General features: G+C 39.1%; 1 protein-coding gene across 1 annotated transcript in view; it reads right to left on the bottom strand.

Moving 5' to 3' along the window:
* LOC134082546 (protein NLRC5-like) overlaps nucleotides 1–26,102 on the bottom strand; it is a 176,473-nt gene that overhangs the window by 119,888 nt on the left and 30,483 nt on the right. The window contains exons 3-5 of the mRNA XM_062538339.1: nucleotides 23,535–23,888; nucleotides 18,589–18,687; nucleotides 12,148–12,198 (exon numbers count right to left, since the gene is read on the bottom strand). Coding sequence (XP_062394323.1) covers nucleotides 12,148–12,198; nucleotides 18,589–18,687; nucleotides 23,535–23,888 — 504 coding nt within the window. The remainder of the gene's footprint in view (nucleotides 1–12,147; nucleotides 12,199–18,588; nucleotides 18,688–23,534; nucleotides 23,889–26,102) is intronic.

Raw genomic sequence — 26,102 nt, 5'->3', positions numbered from 1 at the left:
GCTGCCAGTGAAACTATTTTATACCGTTAGCCTGCTAGCTTACGTAGGCTAATTTAGTTAACGTCAGGCTTTTGCTAACGTCATACCGTAGTGTTAACCAAAGATTCTAGAGTGCTACGCTCATTTTTAAACGACGCGTTTAATCTAAAGTCATGTCTAGTTAGAGAGCTCTCTATTTAGGGAGGGAGGCAGTAGGCAGCTGCCGTCCGATTCGAACGGAGCCAGAGAGTTGCTGCCAGGTGGCCTGGACACCTGGCATAGGATTCTAATTGCTTAATGACTCTATTGTGATATCAGAAAGGCCAATGTTAAGTCTATGGGGAAATTTTGAATAGTGTTTAATTTATAGTTTAAAAAGTATTAAAAGTTACAAAGTTGAAAAGTCATACCAACCTGGTCCATTAGTAGACCTACATTACAAAGTTTGAATGAAGCTTCTAAGTTAAACGGTTGAAGAGAAATTGCGTACGGAAAAAGCCGTCAGCGGAATAACAATAACTAGAAATGCAATTCCAAGGAATTACCAGTGCATGAAAATGCAATAATGTATAGATAAATAATGTAGATATGGTTACTAAGGTGTAGCTAGGGTAAACATGGTGGTTGCATAGTTTAAAGAAAGCTGATAGTGTGAAGGTAGACCGTTGAAAGCTTAAACATTGCACTTCTAACTGAACTAATGATTTCTAGCAGTTATGGTAAAAATGCTAACAAAGTTAACTATGTTAACAATGCTAACCAGGTTGATCAGCTAACTTAAAGGGATAGTTCGGGTTTTAGGACACAAAGTTATATGGGTTCCCTGTCAGCAACGTTGTGCATCAGCACTGACTTACCCCCCGACAGCATCCTGTGAGCAGAGATCCAGCCGGTTTTTGATCGTTTTTGATGCTGAAGAAAGTAGTCCGGCAAGTTGCTGGGGTCACGAAAGTAAAGTGTTTTTCTTCTCAAAACCATATGCGTTCAAAAGAGTGATATATTTGCACCACAAAAACGCTGTCCAGCTGTCAGTAGCGCGCAGTGATAGGAATCGAGAAAAATAGTGCCAGTGATAACGACGTTTGAATTTTTCCTGGACAACGTTTTTGTGGTGCAAATATATCACTCTTTTGAACACGTATGGTTTTGAGAAGAAAAACACTTTACTTTCGTGACCCCAGAAACTTGCCGGACTACTTTCTTCAGCATCAAAAACCGGCTGGATCTCGGCTCACAGGACGCTGTCGGGGGGTAAGTCATTGCTGATGCACAACGTTGCTGACAGGGAACCCATATAACTTTGTGTCTTAAAACCCGAACTATCCCTTTAACTAATGATTTCTAACAGAAATGTTAAAAATGTTAACCATGTTAACAATGCTAACTATGCTTACAATGCTAACCAGGTTGATAAGCTAACTTAGCTAATAATTTCTAGCAGTAATGTTAAAAATGCTAACAATGCTAACTATGCTAACCAGGTTGATTAGCTTACTTAGCTAATCATTTCTAGCAGTTATGTTAAAAATGTTAACTATGCTAACAATACAAACAATGCTAACTATGCTAACCAGGTTGATTAGCTAACTTAGCTAATAATTTCTAGCAGTTATGTTAAAAAGGCTAACAATGCTAACCATGCTAACTAGCTAACTTGATATTGAGGACTTTTATTTTGAAACATTTGTTGATGGGTATCTATGTTGGCCACTATCAGGAATAAAGAAGTTACTGTAGTAAAATCATGTTGGTTGCTATGGAAACGGTCAAAAACGCTTAATTTTAATGGTTGCTATGTTGGTTGCTAGGTACATGAAGGTTTCATGTAGTTGACTGGAGGCATAGTTGATGATAACTGACAGTTAGAATGGTTGAACAGTTAAACAGTTGAGTAGTTTCAATGGTTAAATGATTTAATAGTGTATAGAGAGCCGAAGTCACGCCCTTCTACTTCCGGTCTATGGGACCTATTTCACGATTTTTTATGCATGGGAGTCAATGGAGAGATTACAATTATTTTTTGGTCCCGTTCGAATTGGACTGTGCATTTCACATATGATGTGTCGAAATTTAAAAGATAATTTTTCACATTAATAAAGTTCTGTTTTTTGTTAGACATTAAACGTTATGTAAGTTTTGTGCGAATCCGTTCAGTGGACTACATTTCTCGTCTCAAACGATGCACGTCACCAACTAGCAAACGAGAGGCTGGCTAGTTAGCTAGCTATTATGCTAGTTAACGGTTACATCTTGCTGCCAGCTAAGTCACTTAACAGTAGTGTTTGTACAGTCTATGAATGAAATACAACTTATCTGATGTGTTTAATCCTCTGACTCATGATATTTTCATCGGCAAGGGCGAAGCTCAAATAAGACCTGTTGCTGGCGCCCGTGGCTGTGAATTGGTCTAACGTCACTAATGCGACTGATGTGTTTGTAGTCGTTGGAAACACGATCTTTCACAGTGTTGTAATTCACTAGTTACGACATACTTTTCAAATGTCTTTACATGAAAAATTTTTATTAAAATTGACAAACATCATATGGGTAATTCAAGGCACAAGACAATCGGGACCAGAAAATAATTTATATTTCTCCATTGACTGCCATTAAAAAAAAATCCAAAGATAGGTCCCATGGAGACAAACGGAAGGGGCGGGACTTCGGCTCTCTATTATTGCAGTGAGGACTTTTATTTTGAAACAGTTGTGGACAGAGGAAACAGTTTAACAGGATATGTGTAGTCTTCAGAGAGATTGTATGCTTAAAGCCTGAGAGAAACTGACAGTTGGTGCCCAGGTGGCTGACCAGCTGGGGTAACATTCTAATTGCTGCCGTGATGTCATAATGAGCAATGTTAAGTCTATGGGGGAAATTGTAATAGTTTTTAACTAATAGTTTAAAAAGTATAAAAGTTACAAAGTTGAAAAATACAAAGCCCACATCGCGTAAGTAAGACCTACGCGACATAGTTTGAATGGAGTTTCTACGTTAAGCGGTTGAAGCTGAATTGCGTGCATTTGAAGAAGAAGAAGAAGACGACTTTGGAAGAACAGTAGAGTGCATTTGCATGCACTCTAATAATTCGGTTATTAAGTGATGATGTAATAATGGGATAATAAATAGTTTTCCGGGTCCAACGGCTTTCAAACTCTCATGTTATTCTCCATAGACAGTAAAATAAACTATTATTTTCCACTATTCTGACTAGCCTTTAAGAAAATGTTCATCTTATACGGACTTGTTGCCTCAACCTAATCAAATCTATATTTTTCGCGGAAGCCTGAACGTTACCCATTCATATATCATCTGGCTGCATAGCTACAGTGATTACTTTGTTAAAGTTTAGCGATTTTGTTTTAAAACCGCTAAAACGAAGGTGGTGATGATAAAGTTTACAAGTAGCAAAACCCGTCTGGCTGCGCTAATAAACGTCTTTTCACAAAATAGCTGCTGGGTCCGTGACATCGGACTTAACAACCGAATAAGAAGACTTGGAATAACAGTATAGTGCATTTTCATGCACTATAAAAAGGAGTTGAAGAAGACTAGGAAGAACAGTACAGTGCATTTTCATGCACTGTAATTATAATAAGAAGAAGTCTAGGAAGAACAGTACAGTGCATTTTCATGCACTGTAATAATAAGAAGTCTAGGAAGAACAGTACAGTGCATTTCCATGCACTGTAAAAACCTCAGAAAAAAAACACAAAGTCTAAAGGCCATAGTCAGACAAAATACAGGTGTAGGCAGTGTGTGGTGGGCCTTTGTGTTGTGCCCTGCAATAAGAGGTACCACACCATGAAACACTACAAGAAGTGTCACCTGGATGAATAGGGATTCATTATCTCTATGGCAAAAGGCATGCTACATAAATTTGCAGCATCATCATCATTCCCGTCATCTTGCTATTAGTAGCCTATGATGATTTACTATTTCCCTGACCATTCAGTATAGTACAATGCTTGTTCTTTTTGCGTTTTCATGTCCTGGTGATGTGTATGTCTGTCAGCCAAAATATGAATAAAAATAATATTAATATTTTTAGAACAATATTTTAAAAATCATGAAAATTCAAAAATCTGGATGGCCGCCACCATATGATGTCATTATGACGTCATAATATGCAAATTAGCTGGATACATTTAAGCCCTACATGAACTTTGGGCCATCCTTAATATTTCTATAATTTACAGAAAGTCTATCTCTGATCACTTTTAAGTTAAAGCCTTTTGAATTGATTATGTCAAAATTGAACGTTTTAGGAAAAAAACTCGCCTAAAGGGTTAAAGAAAATCAGTCTTCGCCATGTTTTTTTGGAATAAACTGTCATATAAATCAGGCTAAGAGTAATATATTAACCAACCTCTCTGTAAAAACCTTCTAAACATGGTTAGGTATGAGACTGAAAACTCTGATGTATGTAAATGCTTCTGAAGTGGAGATTTTGTTCTCAGAGTGAGCGGAAACTCACTCCAAACTCCATTAAATTACATTAAATTACAGAAAACTTGTAATATATTTATTTTTCACAAGATCTCAGTAATTAGTGGGCTTGCTGTAAAGCAAAGCCCATTGTTCTTCTAAAGTTTACTTATTACAGTGCCTGTTCTTCCTAGGCTTCTTATTATTATTCCGCTTACCAAATTCATTTTTTCTATTCAGCTTGAACCGTTTAAAGAGACCCTATGCAACTTTTTCATAGTCATAAAATCACTCAGAGATCGTTGTTTTGCTTGACTGACCAGTTTCATCGAAAACAGTAATATTTCCTCCCGCCCCCAGTGTCCCTATCCGCTACTGCAACCTTGCAACTTTCTGATGAGCGATCGTCTTCAGTTTACTTCTGGAAGTCAGAGACGCGTAAGGAACAAGAAGAACCACGCTTGCAATTTATATATTTATATATAGCCTATATATGTATAAATATACACGCTAAAGCTGTCGGGGAAGCTCTGCAGAGAAATATGCAAGCATAAAACGAGCGAAAACGAAACCAGAGATGAAATCGCCAATCCTGCATAATTCCTCTTTAACCTAGAAACTTCATTCAAACGTTGCAACGTAGGTCTTCAATAGGGGAATGCTGCTATGTATTTTTCAACTTTGTAACTTTTATACTTTTTAAACTATAAATTAAAAACTATCAAAAATTTCCCCATAGACTTAACATTGGCCTCTATGACAACACAATTGGGTCGTTAAGCAATTACAATCTTATGCCAGGTGGCCAGCCCCACCTGCAGCAGCTCTCCTCTCTCTGGCTTTAAGCATACAATCTCTCTGTGAAGACTACATATCCTGTTAAACTGTTTCCTCTGTCCACAACTGTTTCAAAATAAAAGTCCTCACTGCAATAATACACTATTAAATCATTTAACCATTGAAACTACTCAACTATTTAAAGGGACACTTCATCGATTAGCATTAAGGTTTGTATCTTTAGAAAACCAGTCATGTTTTTGAATGGCCGTGCAACATTCCCTCAGTTTGCCTTGAGACGGGAGAAATATGGTTTTCAATGTTGGACTTCCTGCTTTCAATGATGGAAAAATCGTCATTTTACATCATTGAAAGCAGGAAGTCCTATATCTTTGATGAGTAGATGAAACCACAAACACTTTCCTTATTTTTCCTAGAGGGGGCGCTAGCGGTGGGACTTCACTTGCAGAAACTAAAATATATAGCCGCCATCTTTTTTGGAAGCTATAGGCTCCCAGTCTGTGGAGAAAGCTGATAAGTAACTATGATTTAATATTAAATACTAATTCATTGAATGCTGATATTGAAACTGATATGGCAAATGGGAATTCTGAAGATCTGGTATGTGAATTTGATGCACGAGATGACCTGTACGAGCTGTAATACAGAACAGAACATCAAGGCCTCCATTAAGGCCTGCAGCAAGCCTGGACGTCGATTAGGATCATTGGCTGTCGGTTAGCCTTTGCCTGGGCTAGCTCAAGCTAGAATGGACTAGAACTCACAAGGTCAGTTATCCTAATGTTATTCACAAGTTATTGCACAAATAGTATTAGCGATACTAATACTTGTTAAAGGTCGGGTATTCTAGCATATGCTGTCAATTTGCGGGACATTTGACATGGAAATATGTTAATTAACGTTTTGGTTTTTTTCGCGATTTTTTCGCTAATTTCTTTTAAAGACCAGCAACATTGATATATGGCCACAAGATTGAGTACAACATAAAACAATGATCGTTTTAATTTTAGAATCGTTATTAATGCCAAAATGTTACATTAATGAGTCCTTGTCTACTTCCTGGTGGTGCTGGTAAGGCAGTGAAAGGCAGGGAAATTCTGGGAGTTGTTGGATTTTATCCACATGACCCAAAAATGCATTTTCGGCTTTTTTCTCCCATCTCAGGGGAAAATGAGGGAATGATGCACGACCATTCGAAAATATGACTGGGTTTCTAATAATAAAAAGCTTAATGTAAATGGGTGAAATGCTCCTTTAACTGTTCAACCATTCCAACTGTCAGTTTTCATCAACTTTGCCTCCAGTCAACTACATGAAACCTCCATGTACCTAGTAACCAACATAGCAACCATTAAAATTAAGCATTTATGACCGTTTCCATAGCAACCAACATGATTTTACTACAGTAACTTCTTTATTCCTGATAGTGGCCACCATGGATACCCTATCAACACATGTTTCAAAATAGAAGTCCTCATTAGCAAGTTAGCTAGTTAGCATGGTTAGCATTTTTAAAATAGCTGCTAGAAATGATTAGCTGAGTTAGCTAATCAACCTGGTTAGCATTGTTAGTCTAGTTAGCATTGTTAGCATGTTTAGCATAACTGCTAGAAATGATTAGCTAAGATAGCTAATCAACCTGGTTAGCATTGTTAACATTGTTAGCATAGTGAACATTTTTAACATAACTGATAGAAATCATTAGCTAGGTTAGCTAATCAACCTGGTTAAATTGTTAGCATAGTTATCATTGTTAACACTCTAACCGCCCAAGGCGCCGTACGCCGACAAGCAACGTCACTGATTAAAACAGACGATAGATCCGAGTAGGGTGACAAATCTCCTTTGTACTCTCCACCACTAATTGGCAGACATCCAGAGCTTCGATTCAAGCCCAAACTTGAGTAACAAAGTTTTCAGGAAGTGCCTGTATTACTCGCGAGAAACACAAGAAGAAGACGCATTTCCTGTTTATAACGCGTAAGTAAAATGCAGAAGTTATGAAGTCTTGGTTCTGCCATTCACCTACTCTGATTCTGAAGGAGAATATCTGCCTTTTGCAGATTATGATCGGTCGTCCATTTGCAGTGACAGTGAAGATGCGTCTGTGAATGGAGGTGCGTCTTTGCGTGTGTACGTCAGTGTCTGCCTGCAGCAATATTGGTCAGAGGATTAAAATAAGCATGGTGTGCTAGGTGCCAGTGATAAACATGATGATAGTGTCTGTAATTGACATGGTACAGACAGCAGGGCTAGTAAAAATAGGGCTCTGGAGAACTACAAAGTCACCCGCAATAGGAACTGATTTGACCAGGCTACTTTATTGTATAGTAACATAGGGATTGTGGTAATACTAATAGTTTACTATTGTTGGTTTACATGTGACTGGTGACTGTGGTCCTGTTCGTTTGTTATGTAGGAGAAATTACAAAAATCAAAGTAAAACTGCTCAAATGTGTTCAACAACCAGTATTTACTAAAAGGTGCATAATTTGACGTTATTGCCATCCTGTGACGTCATAATATGCAAATTAGATGAGTAAATTGACACCCTTCTTAAACTTTAGTTCATACTCAATGATTTTCACATTTACAGTAGGACTTTATCTCTGACCACTTTCAAGCCATGGCCTTTTGAATTTTTTATGCAAAAATCCAAAAAAACCTGGGCGGTTAGAGGGTTAACATAGTTAACATTTTAACATACCTTTTAGAAATCATTAGCTAAGTTAGAACTGGAATGTTTAAGCTTTAAACTGTCTACCTTCACACTATCAACTCTCTTTAAACTATGCAACCACCATGTTTACCCTAGCTAAACCTTAGTAACCATATCTACATTATCTATCTATATATTTTTGCATTTTCATGCACTGGCAATTCCTTGGAATTGCATTTCTAGTTATTTTTATTATTAGTGGGCTTGCTGTAAAGCAAGGCCCACTATTGTTCTTCTTAAGTGTTATTATTCAACTTATATTCCTGTTCACCCAGTTTAAGACGCCTCTTCTCCTAGAGAGTTTGAGCTATCGACGCGGTTCCAACACTAAAAAATCAGGCCCGATCCGGTGTACATTGCTTGTTCATGTCGGATGGCTGCCGGTTGTCATTTTTCCGGTATTCCCGTTTTTCGACGTTTTTTGGTCCCATTGAAATTAATGGGGAAATTATTTTTTTGGTATTCTTCTGGCAGCCTGTGTTTTTTAAGCATTGTTGACATAATATAAGTCATTAGCTAGGTTGGCATTGTTAGCATAGTTAGCATGGTTACCATAGTTAACATTGTTAGCATAAATGCTAGAAATCATCAGCTAAGTTAACTAATCAACCTGGTTAGCATAGATAGCATTGTTAGCATTTTTAACATAAATATTGGAAATCATCAGCTTAATTTGCTCATCAACCTGGTTAGCATTGTTAGTCTAGTTAACATTGTTAACATAGCTAGCATTTTTGCAAGCCCACTCTTGCAGGTCCTCGGACATGCACATTTCTAGTTCAACTTATATTCCTGTTCACCCAGTTTTTTAAGCCTCTTCTCCTAGAGCGTTTATGCTATCGACGCGGTTCCAACACTAAAAAATCAGGCCCAATCCGGTGTACGTTGCTTGTTTCTGTCGGATGGCTGCCGGTTGTCGTTTTTCCGGTATTCCGTTTTTTCGCCGGTTTTCTGTCCCAGAAATGAGTGGGGAAATATTTTTTTTTGGTATTTTTCTGGCAGCCTGTGTTTTTTAAGCATTGTTGACATAAGAGAAGTCATTAGCTAGGTTGGCATTGTTAGCATAGTTATCATTTTTAACATAAATGTTAGAAATCATCAGCTAAGTTAGCTAATCAACCTGGTTAGCATAGTTAACATGGTTAACAAAGTTAACTTGGTTAGCATAGTTAGCATTTTTAACATAAATGCTAGAAATCATCAGCTAAGTTTGTTAATCAACCTGGTTAGCATTGTCAACCATTGTTAGCATGGTTAGCATTTTTGCAAGCCCACTCTTGCAGGTCCTCGGACATGCACATTTCTAGTTACATTGCATGTCAATGCAATGTACTGTTATCACTGTTCTTCTTCTTATAATTATTATTATATCTTCCGACCAAAATCAACGATCAAAGGCTCTAGAACCACTGAACCGTTTGACGTCATTCAAGCACTCCTACAAAGGTCTCGAAACGGAGATTTGTTCTATTATTTTTTCACATTTGTGAACTTTATACTTTTTGAGATATTTACGATAAAAGATTTTAAAATTCCCATAGAGTTAACGTTGAGACCCTTTGGCGGTAAAGATTAACTGTTACGTCAGTGCTCAGCTGTCAGTAATCAAGGATCTTTGATCCAAATGCCACCGCTGTAACAGCTATGAAAACATTCTACCATGCCACTGCTGTAGGCTAAACCAGGACGTTATCGTCTTGTCTCCTGCTACTCCTTACTTGATTTGTTTATCGTTACAGTAACCGGTTTGCTCTCGGTAACGTTATCAACAGCTAAAGACAATCTAACCTAACGTCAACGTAAACACTGTATTTAGCTAACGACAAGCAAGTTACTAGCAAGTTACAAGCAACTAGTTGCACGATTTAGGTTCAAGCCTTCTTACAGTCGTTTCTAGTACAAACTGCATTGCTATCATTTCACGTTTGTTTGTTAGCACGCTAGTCGTTTCAGCTATAGGACTTGCCAGCCAGGCATTCATTTAAAACTTTCGGCATCATTCACAAATTAAAAACCTTTGTTAACAGCGTATTGTAGGCTACATTCCTATTAGGACAATCACACACCTGGAAATACTTCGAAGAACATACTAGCTCATCCTAGCTAATATGTGTATCCTACATAAAATATCCTACATTGCTAGATATCCTACCTGTTGCTGCATCATCGTTTGGCGTTGTTTGAGATTGTAGCCTATTCCGTGTTCCAATGGTGTCTAAATCTATAGCCTATGGCCTACTTTTAACCTGCATTAGTATATGAAGGCTATGTAAGCTATCCTACCAGTCGTCACTGTAGGCTACTAAAGTGTCAGCTCTTGCAACTCGTTTTAAGTAGGCAACTTCATTTCAGTCTTTTAAAGAGTTATTTTCCAAAATAGCCTATATTCACAATTTTGATGCATTTTCATAAATCACTTTTTAAATGTGACTTTCCAAGTAATTTCAGTGGAATTGTAATTGGGTTATTGTTATTTATCTATTCTTCTGTGTAGCCTAGTTGTCTTTTAAACTATAGGCCTAATACAATGTTTTACACAGTCAGCAACCTTTTTGCATTTACATGCAATGGTAATTCCTTCCATGGAATTACATTTTCTAGTTAACTGGTGAAGTTTTATAGTGATATCTGCTTGTTAATTTTTTTGCCCTATTCACTTACAGTGGGTACGGGTTGAGAATGGACATTATGCTGCAGCAATCCCGCAGAGATCCCGTAGGCTGTCAAGCCAAACAGGAAGTGAGCTCATATCTTAGCAGCCTTTGCATCTATCAAAACCAAAGTTAGTATATGGACTCATGACCCAATTGGAAAGATGCCCAAAAAATAGTGGTGCAACGGATCATCACTGATCCGTGATCCGTTCGGATCAGTATCTTCGGTTCGGCACACACATGATCCGCGGATTGAAATAATAATTATTAACCCTCTAACCGCCCAAGGCCCCGTACGGCGACAAGCAACGTCACTGATTAAAACAGACGGTAGATCCGAGTAGGGTGACAAATCTCCTTTGTACTCTCCACCACTAGTTGGCAGACATCTAGAGCTTCGATTCAAGCCCAAACTTGAGTAACAAAGTTTTCAGGAAGTACCTGTGTTACTCGCGAGAAACACAAGACGCATTCCTGTTTATAACGCGGAAGTAAAATGCGCGATCGCGATGCACATATTGAAGCAGAAAAACGGCAGAAAAACGGCAAATGTTAAAAAAACAAACTCATGTGTTATGCAGTCTTGGGTCTGCCATTCACCTACTCTGATTCTGAAGGAGAATATCTGCCTTTTGCAGATTATGATCGGTCGTCCATTTGCAGTGACAGTGAAAATGCGTCTGTGAATGGAGGTGCGTCTTTGCGTGAGTACGTCATTGTCTGCCTGCAGCAATATTGGTCAGAGGATTAAAATAAGCATGGTGTGCTAGGTGCCAGTGATAATCATGATGATAGTGTCTGTAATTGACATGGTACAGACAGCAGGGCTAGTAAAAATAGGGCTCTGGAGAACTACAAAGGTCACCCGCAATAGGAACTGATTTGACCAGGCTACTTTATTGTATAACATAGGGATTGTGGTAATACTAATAGTTTACTATTGTTGGTTTACATGTGAATGTGGTCCTGTTCGTTTGTTATGTAGGAGAAATTACAAAAATCAAAGTAAAACTGCTCAAATGTGTTCAACAACCAGTATTTACTCACAGGTGTATAATTTGACGTTATTGCCATCCTGTGACATCATAATATGCTAATTAGATGAGTAAATTGACCCCCTTCTTAAACTTTAGTTCATACTCAATGATTTTCACATTTACAGTAGGACTTTATCTCTGACCACTTTCAAGCCATGGCCTTTTAAAATTTGTATGCAAAAATCCAAAAAAACCTGGGCGGTTAGAGGGTTAATAATAATGTCTGTGTGTTCTTTTGAAGTAACATTTGTGTCCACAAGGCATGCTTCTAGTCCCTCCATACAGCTCCCCTAGCCTGCCTGCGCGTCTTTTCTGCTCTCACACACGTTATTAGCGGTCATGCCATAACCAGCAATACATGGCTGCTAGTTTAAGTGCTGCACAAAGCCAAAAGCCAAAGCAACAACAAAAAGCCAAGGCAACAACAACAACAAAACTAAATAAACTATGTATTTTTAAATAAATGTAAAGATATTTCCCCCGTGCCTCTAACAGAACATCTTTTTAATCACATCTCTGCCTACAGCATACATACCTGTTTCGTCTTTAGTTTTTACTTGCTTCCATAGCCTCCTCCTCTTCCTCACTTGAAAAGAAATACATCATAATAAAGTATAGAAGTACTATAGTACAATGTTACAATACAATATTTCAGTCAACATAAACAGAACTCATCTCCACATTAAGGCGAGACACCACAGATGAATAGGGTAAAGATTTTAACTTAAAGATGTCTTCATGAAACTATACCAGTTGAATACTCACATAAATAGGAGAAACAAATGTATTGCAAGTTTTCAGTAATGTTATGTTTAAATATGCTAATTAGACTATGTCTAATTAAATATGCGCTAATTTGCATATACTGTGATGCAATTAATCTGACCATTGGAAAAAGTGAAATTGGAAATGCTTTGTTGTGTTAACTCATTGAGTGCCAACAACATAATATTGGGTTTTTAGCTCCCATGCGTAGAGTGCCAATAACGCAATATTGCGTTTTTAGCTTTTTTTTTAATTACGAAACTAGACACTCTAACTCACCTTATGTGTGATTTTTGGAAGTCTATCATGAAGAGAACTGATGTAAATGACGATCGAAAACTCATGAAATCTCACAATCCGGACATTTTATCTGGACATTATATCACAACGCACATTTGATTGATATTGCCGCATGAATTGTGTCGAATCAGGCACGTCAAGTCAATACAAGGTCATTTCGTAATTTTGTGGGTTTGTCACAAGGTGGCAGTCTCAACAATGGGATAGTCTATCCAGTGTTAGTTAGTAGATCAGTGCGACCGAGCATCGAGGATCGAGGAGAGAGTTTGAGAATTACCCCGGGAGTAGCCTAGGGCTAGGCTATGGAAGAGGTAGCCTTGCTGCATTACCTGCAGCGTGTTAGAGAGATTGAACTGTTATTGACATAGGGCGCTTTAAATACACGCAGGCTAACACTTCCCTTGATCATCATCACCAATGAGAATCTTTGATCATCACCATAGACCTAAAAGAAATGGACAAACAGACTCCGTTGTTCTCGATGGAAGGGGGCTGAAACAAAATTCCGTTTACTTTCCGTCGTACTGCGCAGACTCGTACTCAGTCGAAAACCTCTGAAATTGTTAACGTTCGTTTTCAATATTATTATTATCTGTACTTGCCTCTAGGTAATGCTTTACCATATCAAACAGTAGGCTACCATAGGCTACACGCATTTTCACTGATCTTGCGAATGACTCTCCGTCAGGGTTTTTGTGCAGACTCACTCAGCTTCTTATCCAAACATTACGGGCGAACGTTAGCTTCCCTACAACCGACATGCTAAAATACTTCTTTACGGGAAACCAACGTAATATACGGGGAAGAAGTGAATTAATTTTGCCTTCGATACCCTATATAGAATACACAGAAGCTATAAGGGAGACAAAGGGCACATGTTACATGAAGTTATGGGATCGCAAAAAAATCTGAAATCTATGGCCGTCCAAGGGAGTTAGCAGAGCGTTGATCACCAGCTCATTTCGTGTTTCTACTTCCGGGAATATGCCTGCCCCCTTGATCATCACTGAGAAGTGCAAGTTTCTGCAATTGCATGCACATAGCAGCTGTGGCGGCAACATAGGTCGGCAGCAGGAAAGGTTCCGGCCGGGGATAGATATAGGCTACGGACATATGAATTCAGACAGCACAACAAAAAAAAGCCCCTTCCGTAAAAGTCCGTGAACATTGCGGAAATGTACGTCTGTCTTAAAGCGATTTATATCTCCGTTTCTAGAAGACAAACAGTGATTTTGATGAAAACCAGCAACTGTTTAACTTGGGATTTCTCGGGAATGGGGACACGTAGAAATAAACGGTTTTCACCCACTGAGAGCTCAGAGTCTCACCTCTCAAATGAGTTCATAACTATAAAATAGAATACGCTGTGGCTCTACAAAAATAGTCAAAAATGATCTAGCTTGCCGGCACTCTGGGACATAGCTCCCAAAAACAATGCAGCATTCAAAGTTAATATATCAAATTTAAAAAAAAAATACAGAGGGGATTATGAATATCTTCTTTTGTTATCCAGTAAATCAGAAATACTGCCAATTGGCTTTTTAAGCATAAAAAGTCATATAAATCAGGCCAAGAATGCTATATCAACAAATCCCTCTGTAAAAATCTTCAAAATATAGCTGGAATAAGACTGGACAGTTTGGTGTATGTAGGTGCTGCAGAAGTGAAGATGCTTTGCATGGAGTGTGGGGAAAAAATAATTTTGAGAAAACGGCCTTGAAGCACAGCCAATGGGATACAGTTCTAAGCCTAGACTCGCCTTTGAACTTCACACAAACAATACAATTTGGATCACGGTCACGATAGCACATCACACTTTAGAATGGGAACTTTTGGTGGAATTAGGAGAAATATATAGGCGCGAGTAGACAAAATGTCATGAAATAAACACCTAGATGTGCAAATCGGACTTTGTTGTTGTAGTAGGGTGGTAGAATATGTGCTAATGTAGCAAACTAGCACAAAATCTCAAAATTGACCGGTGCTCACAAAAACGATGTTTTCACCTGCCGTGTCTCGCCTTAAGAACACCAAAGTAATGTGTATAAATGAACCAGTTGACCCACGTATCACCATCAATGATGAGGCTTAAGAGAGTGTAAAATACATCATATATCTTGGTAGCATTGCACACATTAATGAGCACATAGAATGGATGAATTGACCATTGTAGAGAGTTCTCTGATGTTGCACTAGTATATATTCAACTTTGATTCATAAAAATGAAACTCAATTGCAATTTTACAAGCCCAATTAAAACCTTATATAGGGAACCTAAGTGACGCGCATCTACTTCCGGTCCATTGGACCTAAATCGCTTTGAAGCTTTGCTGGGTATCAGTTCATCCGGTGTAAGCAAAAGCTATGGTGATACGATTACAGTTCTTGAGGTAAGATTAATGTTTCACGTGTATCTATTATTTTAATTTTTATTGTTATCGTTGCCGATCATTGTAGTCACGTAGCTGCCTTGATTTGAGAGTAAAGTCAGTAGCCTAATCCTTAAAGGAGTCCTAGAATTCAAAACCACATTCACCTTGTTCCTGTTGAATTTAGGCTGCGAGCAGTGTCCAAAGGACAACACCAAAGACTTTACCGCGTCCCCCGCCTGCTTTCGTATGCAAATTGGGAAATAGAAACAGCCGTGTTGAAATGGTCCAATCTGAACAGAGCTCAGATAACACGTAATAGGCGCCCATCCCCCTTTAGATACACCCCCTCTCATTTGCATACCTTCGATTAATAATTCTTGTTAAACTGCTCTTACGATGCTAGTATCTAGATGTGGTCTATGGCAGAGATGTTGTAATGCTAGCGTTGTTACAGCTAACTTTGGAGAGTTACTATACGAAATGTACTGATAAAACTTACCAATCTAACACATTCATTCTGTTGGGGAATCTGCTGCACTTCATCTTCGTCAGAACCTTCTTCTGATTCGGTTTATGCATGTACGGCTGTATTCCTTATTTAAATCCATTGTTGATAGCTTTATCAAAGACTTTGGCTTTATTTACCAGCAGTAAACGTAGTTTCACTTTGCTCTAGCTTCAGACCGGTGGATTGAGCCAATCAACTTTCAGGACATATCGGCCAATCGACCAATCAGCGCGCATCTCATTTGAATATTCATGAACTTGCTGAGTGGGCGGGAAAACCAAACTGTTTCATTGCAAGGCTTATTTATGACCTTGTATTTGGCGATCTAGCAGTGCTCCTGGGGCGTTTTCAGCCCCACAAATTTACATATGACATTATTTAGGCTCAAAGATCAATTTGTAATGGTCAAAAAATGCGTTCTATGACTCCTTTAATATATAGAAGAACTTCAGCTAGCTTCAAGTTGGCTTGATAGTGGATATTCGACAGAGATTCAAAATATGGAACGGCCTTTCATTGACTATCCGAATATCCAATATCAAACTAACTTGCTAACATGTTAGCTAGCTGAAGTTGCTGCTACGTATAGCACGGGTCTCCTAACGTTAGGACTAACGTTATGTTCAGTTGTCGTTTGCAATATTAGCTTCATTGATTTGAGAGTAAAGTTAAATGACGTTATGACTGTATATTACTGCTACCGGACGAACTGATACCCAGCTGCTGACATCATGTGAAAAGGGTCTATTGTACTGTGCATTTCACATATGATGTGTGTGAATTTAAAAAATAATTTTCCAAGTCAATAAAGTACTGTTGTTCGATAGATTTTAAAAGTTATGTTAGTTTTGTTTTGTGCGAATCCGCTCCTCAGTGGAATACATCTCGTCTCAAATGATGTACTTCACCAACTTAATGAAACGAGAGGCTTCCCAGACAGCACGTTCAGTCTTGCCGCAGTCGGCAATTGGAGGGCACCAGCGGCAAAGGATCGGCAGGGGTTTTTCCCCATGCACATCAAATAAAACTTGTCAGTTTAGGAGGGCAAATCATCGGCGGGACGAGTCTACCCGACAGCGCACACTGGAGATCGGCGGAGGAACCATGAAGAACCATTTAGCCGATCCCGCTTCTTTTTTTTTTTTTTAAGTGCTGCCTGCTGCCAACGAGTAGTCCGTTCGTTGGTCCACATCAAGCCGGCTGTGTAAGTATGAAGGTACGTTGAGCTTGTGTAAAATCTGTATGCCGCAAATTATATGATTATTTAATATATGATATGATATATGATGATATATCATATTTGGTAAAATGTATAATACGGTGTAGATTATTAACCTTTTGAAGATAATAACGTTAGCAGCTAACGGTTACACAAGACGTTTCTCAAACTATCTGGTTAGCTGCTGACTTACATGTATATATGGCTAACTTAGGATAACACATAAGTAAACTCATTGTAGAAGTGTTTTAAATCAGATATTGTATCCTATGACGTCTGTTGTGGCTATAAAATGCTTTAACGGGATGTGTTTTTAGCAAACGTCAGGTAGCTAGCTAGCGTTAGCGCAAGCATAATTATCTTGCCACTTTGTTGGCCGTACACTGCGAAATAACAGGTAGAGCGGACGCCATGCCTGCAGAGATGGAAAATTCTCATTAATTAGCGGCTGTACCTAGCTGAACACTTGTGGTAATTAGAATCAGCTGGTTTAAGTGAATGGTTGGCATTTGATATGATATGTGGTAGGACTTTTACTTTCTGAAGCTGGACTTTTCCACCTCTGCATGTCTGTGGTGTGCTTGACTAATAAGTAAACTTGTAAGTTTCTTTATATGTGATGTATAGGGTCAGCTCTCATCCAAGGTTGCACACTCCAGTGATTTGAACTGCTGCGTGCTTGACAATTGCTGCAGTAGCCGTTGAAATCAGCTTCATACTGGTAAAAAGGGTCTGAGCCGAGCGCCCAGTTAACAGCTGTCGCGCAGCTCCCTGCAGGTGGCAAAATGACCTGGCCCAATTGTGGTTGCCACGACTCAGCCAAGGATGCATCTCAGCCGACAGCGCCGCAGGTTTTATGGAAGCGGCCCGGTCCTAATTTCGAGAAGGGCGCCGATGGCGCAACTCAGCCGACAGCGCCGGAGGTTTTACGGAAGCGGCCCGCGTGTAATTGCTAGCTGGGTGGCCACCATGGATACCCTAGCAACAAATGTTTCAAAATAAAAGTCCTCCCTAGCAAGAAAGCTAGTTAGCATGGTTAGCATAGTTAACATAGTTAGCATTTTTAACATAACTGCAAAAAATCATGATCTAAGTTAGCTAATCAACCTGGTTAGCATTGTTAGCAAATTTAACATTGTTAGCATAGTTAGCATTTTTAACATTACTGCTAGAAATCATCGGTTAAGTAAGCTAATCAACCTGGTTAGCATTGTTAGTAAAGTGAGCATTGCTAGCATAATTAGCATTTTTAACGTATCTGCTAGAAATCATTAGCCAAGTTAGCTAATCAACATTTTAACATGAATAGAAATCATTAGCTAAGTTAGAACTGGTATGTTTCAGCTTTAAACTGTCTACCATAGACTGTATGGAATGCACGGCAGAGAAAATGTATCGGATTTTATCGAAACTTAAGTAATCTTTGCGGTACGTCCATCGCAAGCGTTGATATCGCGATAACAATACATCTTAGACATATCGTGCAGCCCTAGTCTATACTGTATAGATATGCTAGGTGAACGATTTGTCTATTATGTTTGTTTGCTATCAAATTGGCTTTGTAATTGTGAACGCTTTGCATAGTGTACCTTTAAAGCAGCAATATGCAAGTTGTCTTGCATAGATACAACAGCTTTGAAGGTAACTTGAACTGCTTATCTAAAGCAGAAATACTCATCCATCATGTATGCCATTTATTTTGCTGGTGTTGTTTTATAACTTTAACACCTAATGGACATTTGAAAAGGGATATGTAGATTATTTTTGCATTCTTTAACATAAGATTATTTTCCCATTAAATGGTTCCCTTACCTTTGTAGAAAATTACCACAATTCCCACAATTAATGAAATGATGATGACAGACAATACAAATGCAACAGGGATTTTCCAGTGTTGAGTATATACATCATCTGAAAAACAAAATACAGAAAATGAGAGAAATCCAATTGCTGGACACACGCTTTGGTATAATAGCATAAGCCAAACAACCATGTCAACCATCATTCTTTCATCTTTCTATGCGAGTCTGCAGATAAAATTATCTGTGTTTTCTACAGTATAAGCAAACAGACATCATTTCACTTTGAAGCCGTTTGAATACAAATAGCATCTCAGGTGGCTCTGCAGTTAGAACAGACTCTCACAGAAGAGTGATCCCACCTTCGGAAATTATCTTGTCAATTGGTGCTTGCTTCAAATATGGCCATCATTCTTAACACTTTGAATGCTACGCTGTTTTTGGAAGCTTTGTCTCAAATTGCCAGCAATCTAGATCATTGTTGTTGACGATTTGTACAGCCACTGCTCTCTTCAAGTCAATCCACAGATTTTTTCACAGATTGAATTCAGGGCTCTGACTTGGCCACTCAAGGACATTCACCTTCCCATCCTTAAAGTGTAAGTCTGGTAAAAATGTAAACAAATGTGTTTTTCTGAATGAACATACATCAACTATGTAGCCATGGAAAAAGTATTTTGGTCACGCAGTACAGAGATAGCATGGGCAAGAGCTACAGCCCAAAATTGCAAACAGTGGGTTATAGTGAATAGTTTGTATACACTTTGCTTCAGATAGGGTTGCGATCTCAAACTGATTCTCAAAAATGTCACGCGAGATCTCGCTCGGGAGCATTGCATTCTATAATCGCGGACTTTCCTTGTGAGGAGCTGGAAGGGGTAAGTGTTCATAACAGTCTTCTTTTATAAATGTCGGGTTCGTGAACCAAGTTGTTGGTGCTTTGTTTTATATGCAGACACCTAGAGCAAGCTTCTGACGAGGTTTGGCATTGTTTTGAGCAATGTTAGTGGTTTAAAAATGTGATTTTGACTACCAGTAGTCCCTTCCGGCAATAGCTTCCGTGCTTACGTGTGAGATCTTGCGTGACATTTCTGAGGTTCAGATTGGGTTGATTGCTCTGGGTTAGTGTGTGATTCACCTCACTGTGTGTGTACTGTGTGTGTTCACTAATTCGGTTAAATTGGGTTAAATGCAGAGAAACGAATTTCCTTCACGGGATCAAAAAAGTATATATTCTATTCTATTCTATTCTTATGTGTAGACACCTAGAGCAGGGGTCGGCAACCTGGGCTCTGGAGCTGCATGCCGTTCTTTAGCGCCCCCCTGGTGGCTCATGGAGCCTCTTCAAAAATGTAGGAAAATGAATGGGGGGATATATATTTTTTTTTTTTTAAAATGCGGTTTTAATATGGTTTCTGGAGGTAGGAGGACAAACATTGTTAACGTTTTCCAATGCTGTAAAAATGTGCATAATAAATATAAGATTTCAACATTTCTGTCAAAGAAGATTTAAGTCATAGCCTGCGACACACGTTTCAGCGTGGCGCCGTGCCAGGCAGGTGGCTGTTGTAAACAAACCAGCGGGTGTGTCATGGGCCATGGATCCCAAAGGGAAAAAGGGAAAGGTTCCTGATGAGAACAGGAGATTCAAGGCAGAATGGACCGTATCATTTGCTTTCATCGCCAATGCGGAAGGATTGCCTGCATGTTTGATTTGTAACGGAAAGTTGTCGAACAATAAAAAGAGTCAATTTGGAAAGACATTTTAAGGGAAGGCATGCTAAATTTGCAGCCGACTACCCAGTTGGGACTTAAAGAAAAAGTGTGATTGCAGCACTTCTGGAGAAATTAGAGGAGAGCAAAGGTAGATTTAAAAAGTGGATTGCATCTCCAATCTCCACTACTGCTGCAAGTTTTGTTGCAACCGGAGAAATAATAAAGCGTGGAAAACTGTTCACAGATGGTGATTAAATATCAGCGCACCTGTTTTCTGACTTCAAAAACAAAACCGAGAAACAAAAGACATGCCTCTCTCCGCAAAGACGGTGAAAGAAAAGGCCATTAAAATAGCAGGCGACATCACCTATCAGCAAATCAAGGACATTAATTCAGCTCCAGCGTACTCAATTGCATGTGATGAGTCGTGTGATGTCATTGATATTGAACAGACAGCGCTGTTATGCAGGTATGTGAACTCTGATGGGCCGCAAGAAGAAATGGTCAAATTAATACCACTGAAAGGCCAAACACGGGGGGGAGGGATTATGTGAGGCTGTGCTGAAGTGTTTAAATGACAAAGGAATAAACACCGACCACCTGGTTTCAGTGGCTACAGATGGGGCACCCAGTATGAGAGGGTCTCAAAAGGGGTTTGTGACTTTACTACAAAAAGCCTTGGATCAAAATCTGCTTGCATTTCACTGCATCTTGCACCAAGAAGCACTCTGCACAAACATTCCCACTAGGGATGCACCGATCCGATATTTGGATCGGATATCTGCCCCGATATAAACAAAATAGCTGGATCGGGGAATCGGAAAAAATGGGCCGATCCGAATTTAATATAGTCTCAAAAAAAGGCTGAGCCATGACGCGCAACCAGCCATTCAGCGCTGCTGTAGCAGCAGCCCACTGCTGCGGGTTAGAGTGTGCCTCACCCACTGTGTGCTCTGAGTGTCTAAATTCATGGATGGGATAAATACAGATAGGCCTACCAAATTTATGTCATAGGATCAAAAGAATATATATACTAACCACAATTTGTCATAGATTAATTACGATCTTCATGCGTTTTGTTCCATTTAGGCAACACGTTAATGTGTAACAGTAAACAAAATAGGCTACTCAAACTAAACACATTGTCATTTTCATCTCATCTGTATAAACTGTTATTGGTATAAAGACATGCAAATGTTCAAATGGGCTGTTAAAAACGTATCATTTATTAGATAAAACGTACAACTTCTACCGCTTACCACCATTCAAACTCTGTGTGAACTAATCAGTTTATCGTGGGGAAACTGCGGGATCGTACCACTATGAGTAAATAGAGGGGTTTCACGGGTGACACCATTTTGGCAGGGGTGTTTCAATGTATGTTACTAATATGGGATTTTTATCTGCAAAATTGTTTTTTTTTACTGTGAACTTGAATTTGAATGCTGTTCCAAGTTGCTGCTGGTGTACAACTGTTTATTTTTAATACTAGTAATATAATCAATAATGATGATGATGATAATAATAATAATAATAATAATAATAATAATAATAATCGGTATCGGGACTGAAAAAGTCGGATCGGTGCACCCCTAATTCCCACCGAAGTGTATGGAGGTGATGAACCTTGTCATCCAGATTGTGAACAAGATAATTGCAAAAACATTAAACCACCGTCAGTTCCGTGAATTGCTAGATGAAGTTGACAGCGAATATTCTGACCTCCTGCAGCACAACAAAGTCTGCTGGATCAACATACACGTCACGTGTGAGCAGATATTCTTACTACATCAAGTCCAAATACCGCACCCCCCTCAAAGATGAGAGCTTGCAGTCCTGTGTTAAGATTAAAGTTTCATCTTACATGCCCAATGTTGAGAAGCTATCCAGTGAAAACAGAAGTCACATTAAACAGGTGAGAACACAATCTTTTCATAGGCACATATTTAGCAACAAAGTTTTTATAAAGAGATTTATGATTTGTGTCAGTATTTGGAATAACACTTAGGGATATCATTGTGTTTTATTGCTCAGGTCCGAGGATTGCTGCGCTTGTATTGTGCGTGTCTGTCTGTTGCTGAGATAAGAAGGGGAAAAGAGAAGAGGATGCTGCTGTGTTGTACCCTTGCACAGACGTAGGAACTTGCAGAAAACTTAAACTGTCTTATTCTAATTTTATGCTTTACATTTTCAAAAAGCTAAGGAACCTGCCTTTTAATTGCAGGCTGTTCTATTATTCGTTTGCAAGCCTATTTGTGTATGTTGCCACCATAAGGGGGAAAAGAGAAAAGGATTGTTCTGCATCATTTGCACTGACTTAACCTGGCTTACTTTCGTTTTATATAGCCTACTTACCTTTTCAAAAGGCTGCTGAGGTTTGAAGAGGACTGCATTTTATTTCATTGGGAAGGTCTGAAATTGCAGGAGGCCTATATGCACTTTCCTTTTTTGATTTTTGGAAACCTCAAAATGACACCAACAATCTGTTTTATTTACTGTATTTCTATAATTTCATCAATGCAACAAAATATAATATATTAAGTTAAACTTAAAGCACCAAATATCGTAGTAGGCCTACAGCAGAGCAGTCACGTGGTGTGTCATTCTCTCCAGGATGTGCTGCAGGGAAAACATTTAATCATGAATGCTCATTATCCTGTGTTGCCTTCATATAAGGCTTATACAAGGCTTTTAATTTTTTGCGGCTCCGGACAGATTTGCTTTTTGTTTTTTTGGTCCAATATGGCACTTAGAACATTTTCTGTTGCCGACCCCTGACCTAGAGCAAGCTACTAACGAGATTTGCCGCTGTTTTGATCAATGTTAGTGGTTTATGTGAGTTTGAAAGCGTTTGCTTGTATGCCCTATGCTAACCCACTGTTTGCGATTTTGGGCTGTAGCTCTTGCCCGTGCTAGCTCTGTACTGCGTGATCAACGAAAAATACTTCTTCCAAGGCTTAGTTGATGTATATTCATTCAGAATTGGGTTTTTTTTTTTTTTTTTTTTTTTTCAATTTTCGCCAGACTTACACTTTAAGCCACTGTTTTGTTCTTTTGTCGTGTTGGAAGGTGAATGACCTGTAAAAGAACAAAAAAGTCCGCACACAGTGAATGTGAAGGTGAATGACCTGCCCATCTTCAGCTTTCTAGCAGACCCCCCCCCCCCCCCCCCCCCCCCCCATCGCACCCTGGGTATCAGCACAAAATTACATCGGATATTTTGACATATAAAACAGATTTCACCTCGAACAATGACTTGAATGAGGGCATCATCATAGTCTGGTCCAGCCTGGATGAAGCATTTATAGTCTCCCTCGTCAGACATCTGGACACTGCGGAGTTTTAATGAAGCGTTGCCCATTTTCAGGTCATCTTTGAACAAGCTTGTCCTGTTAAAGTAAGACTGGATCTGTCTGCTTGGATGTTGGTCCTTGCCATCTTTATAAAGGTGCACCAAGGACGGCTGTTGATTCAGCCTGACCCATTCCACAGTCATCCCCTCAATACTGAGATTCGGCTTTATTGAGCAGGGAAGAACCAGGTCTTCACCTGACACAGCATAAAGAGGCTGGTCTGAACCAATAACCTGAAACAACCCTGTAAAAAATAAAGACAGTTAGGGAAGTTTCTAGTCTTGAATCCCATTGAACGGTCATTCATGCACCCAAATTATTGAATCCCTCATTGAACAGAATACACCAAGATGGATCAAGACCCTGGTTAGTTACACACTGCATGCACCTGCGGTTTAGATTCTCAAAATAGGGAAAGACCCCTTTCTGATAGTCCTTTGCCAAAATTGCAGTAAAAGTATGAGTATGTCAGGAGGGAACACTCCACTGTGGCTCGAAGATTATTGTTTAACATGCCATTCTTGTACCCCCAAAGTTTCAAGAGAATGTAAATGTGTGTTCAAGTAGTCACTAGAAGTGCAATTCCAAGGAATTACCAGTGCATGAAAATGCACAAATGTACAGATAGATCATGTATATGGCTACTAAGGTGTTGCTAGGGTAGACATGGTGGTTTCATAGTTTATGAAAGTTGATAGTCAGTTTAAAAATTGAATATGGATAGCTTGAAAGCCATTGATAAAAATAATTTAATGAATGTTGATAGACAGATAGTTTAATTGATGTTGATAAGTAAATCATTATAAATGGATGGCGATAGGTATATAGTTTAATGGATGTTTAATGTTTTGCTAAAGTTCTCTAGCAGTTCTGTTAATATTGCTAATATGCTAATCAGATTGCTTAGCTAATTTAACTCAAGTTTGTTAACTATGCTAGCAATGCTAACAATGTTAACCAGGTTAATCAGCTAACTTGGCTAATGATTTTTAGCAGTTATATTAAAAATGCTAACTATACTTAGAATGCTAACCAAGTTGATTAGCTAACTTGGCTAATGATTTCTAGCAGTTATGCAAAAAATGCTAACTATGTTAACAATGCTAACTATGCGAATCATGTCAACTAACTAACTTGCTAGTGAGGACTTTTATTTTGAAACATTTGTTGCTAGGATATCCATGGTGGCCACTATCAGGAATAAAGAAGTTACTGTAGTATAATCATGTGGGTTGCTATGGAAACTGTCATAAATGCTATGGAAACTGTCCTAAATGCTTAATTTTAATGGTTGCTATGTTGGTTGCTAGGTATGTGGAGGTTTCATATAGTTGACTGGAGGCATAGACCTCTGAAGTTCGCCTACAAAAAAGCCACCATCTTTGCCCAAATAAGGAGATCCGATATCTTGAGATTTTTTCTATGGGAAAATAACATGTTTTTCAATTATCTCACCTGTCTAACTCTCACGGGGATGATGACATTGGAAATGCAGACGTTTTTTGCTACACAGCTTTGTCCACTGCCGTCTAGTGGATAATGTGATCTTCGATAGGTGAAGACGGCACACTTTGCTACCCCAGAGCTAACTTACCATGCAACTTGCCATAGGCAGCCACCCGGATCTCCTTATATGGGCAAAGATGGCAGCTTTGGATCCTTTTTGTAGGCGAACTTCAGAGGTCTATAGGCTGTGTTCTAAATTGTTGCCAATTACTACATACTGCATACTGATCAAGTATAGGCCTACACTGTGTACTGCACACTACCCCCCACCCCTGTACGCAGTAGCCGTCACCAGCAGCACAGCGTACAAAATAGCCGTTTGAAATGGGTGGTAAGTACTAGTCGCATACTGATACTGATGTGAACCTAGCAAGCAGTATGCAGTGTGTGAAAAATTAGATTTTACTAGTTTGCAAAAGTTCCCCGGATGTTCTACTAATGGTGGCAAAATCGCCAGTGTGCAACAACTGCACACTTCTCAGATACTGCATCCCATAATGCAAAGCGATTATTTCCAGTTTCAGAAAAATTCAACAACGCTGGCGGACAGCGATAGGACAAGTATGGCAAACCGAAGGCGAAGAGTACAAATGTGATTATTAGTTGGGTGTTTTGGTATGGAACGTTTCGTGGCTTCTGTTATTGTGGAAGTTTTAGTACTTGTGTATGTGCAAGTGAAATAGCCCAGCTTATCCAAAGCGAACATGAACTAGCTGGTGCGCAATGGAAATTAATGATATTAAAGCTAAGTCGCTAAGCATCAAGCTTGTCTAGCTCTTGTTAACGTTGTTATTAACACTAGAAGCGCCGTGCCGTTCTGACCCACTTATACCTAGAAGCGCCGCGCCCCGGTCATTTGACCGCTTTGACGACCTACTAGAAGCGCCGTGCTGGTGTGAACTACTTAAAGCGCGGCGAGGCGGTCAAAAGACCGCTGAGTCCTTAGACTGGG

The sequence above is a fragment of the Sardina pilchardus genome, chromosome 1 (genome assembly GCF_963854185.1).
Source record: "Sardina pilchardus chromosome 1, fSarPil1.1, whole genome shotgun sequence".
Classification (NCBI taxonomy): Eukaryota; Metazoa; Chordata; class Actinopteri; order Clupeiformes; family Clupeidae; genus Sardina; species Sardina pilchardus.
Note: the sequence above shows the minus strand (reverse complement) of the source record. Positions and strands in the feature narration are given on the sequence as shown.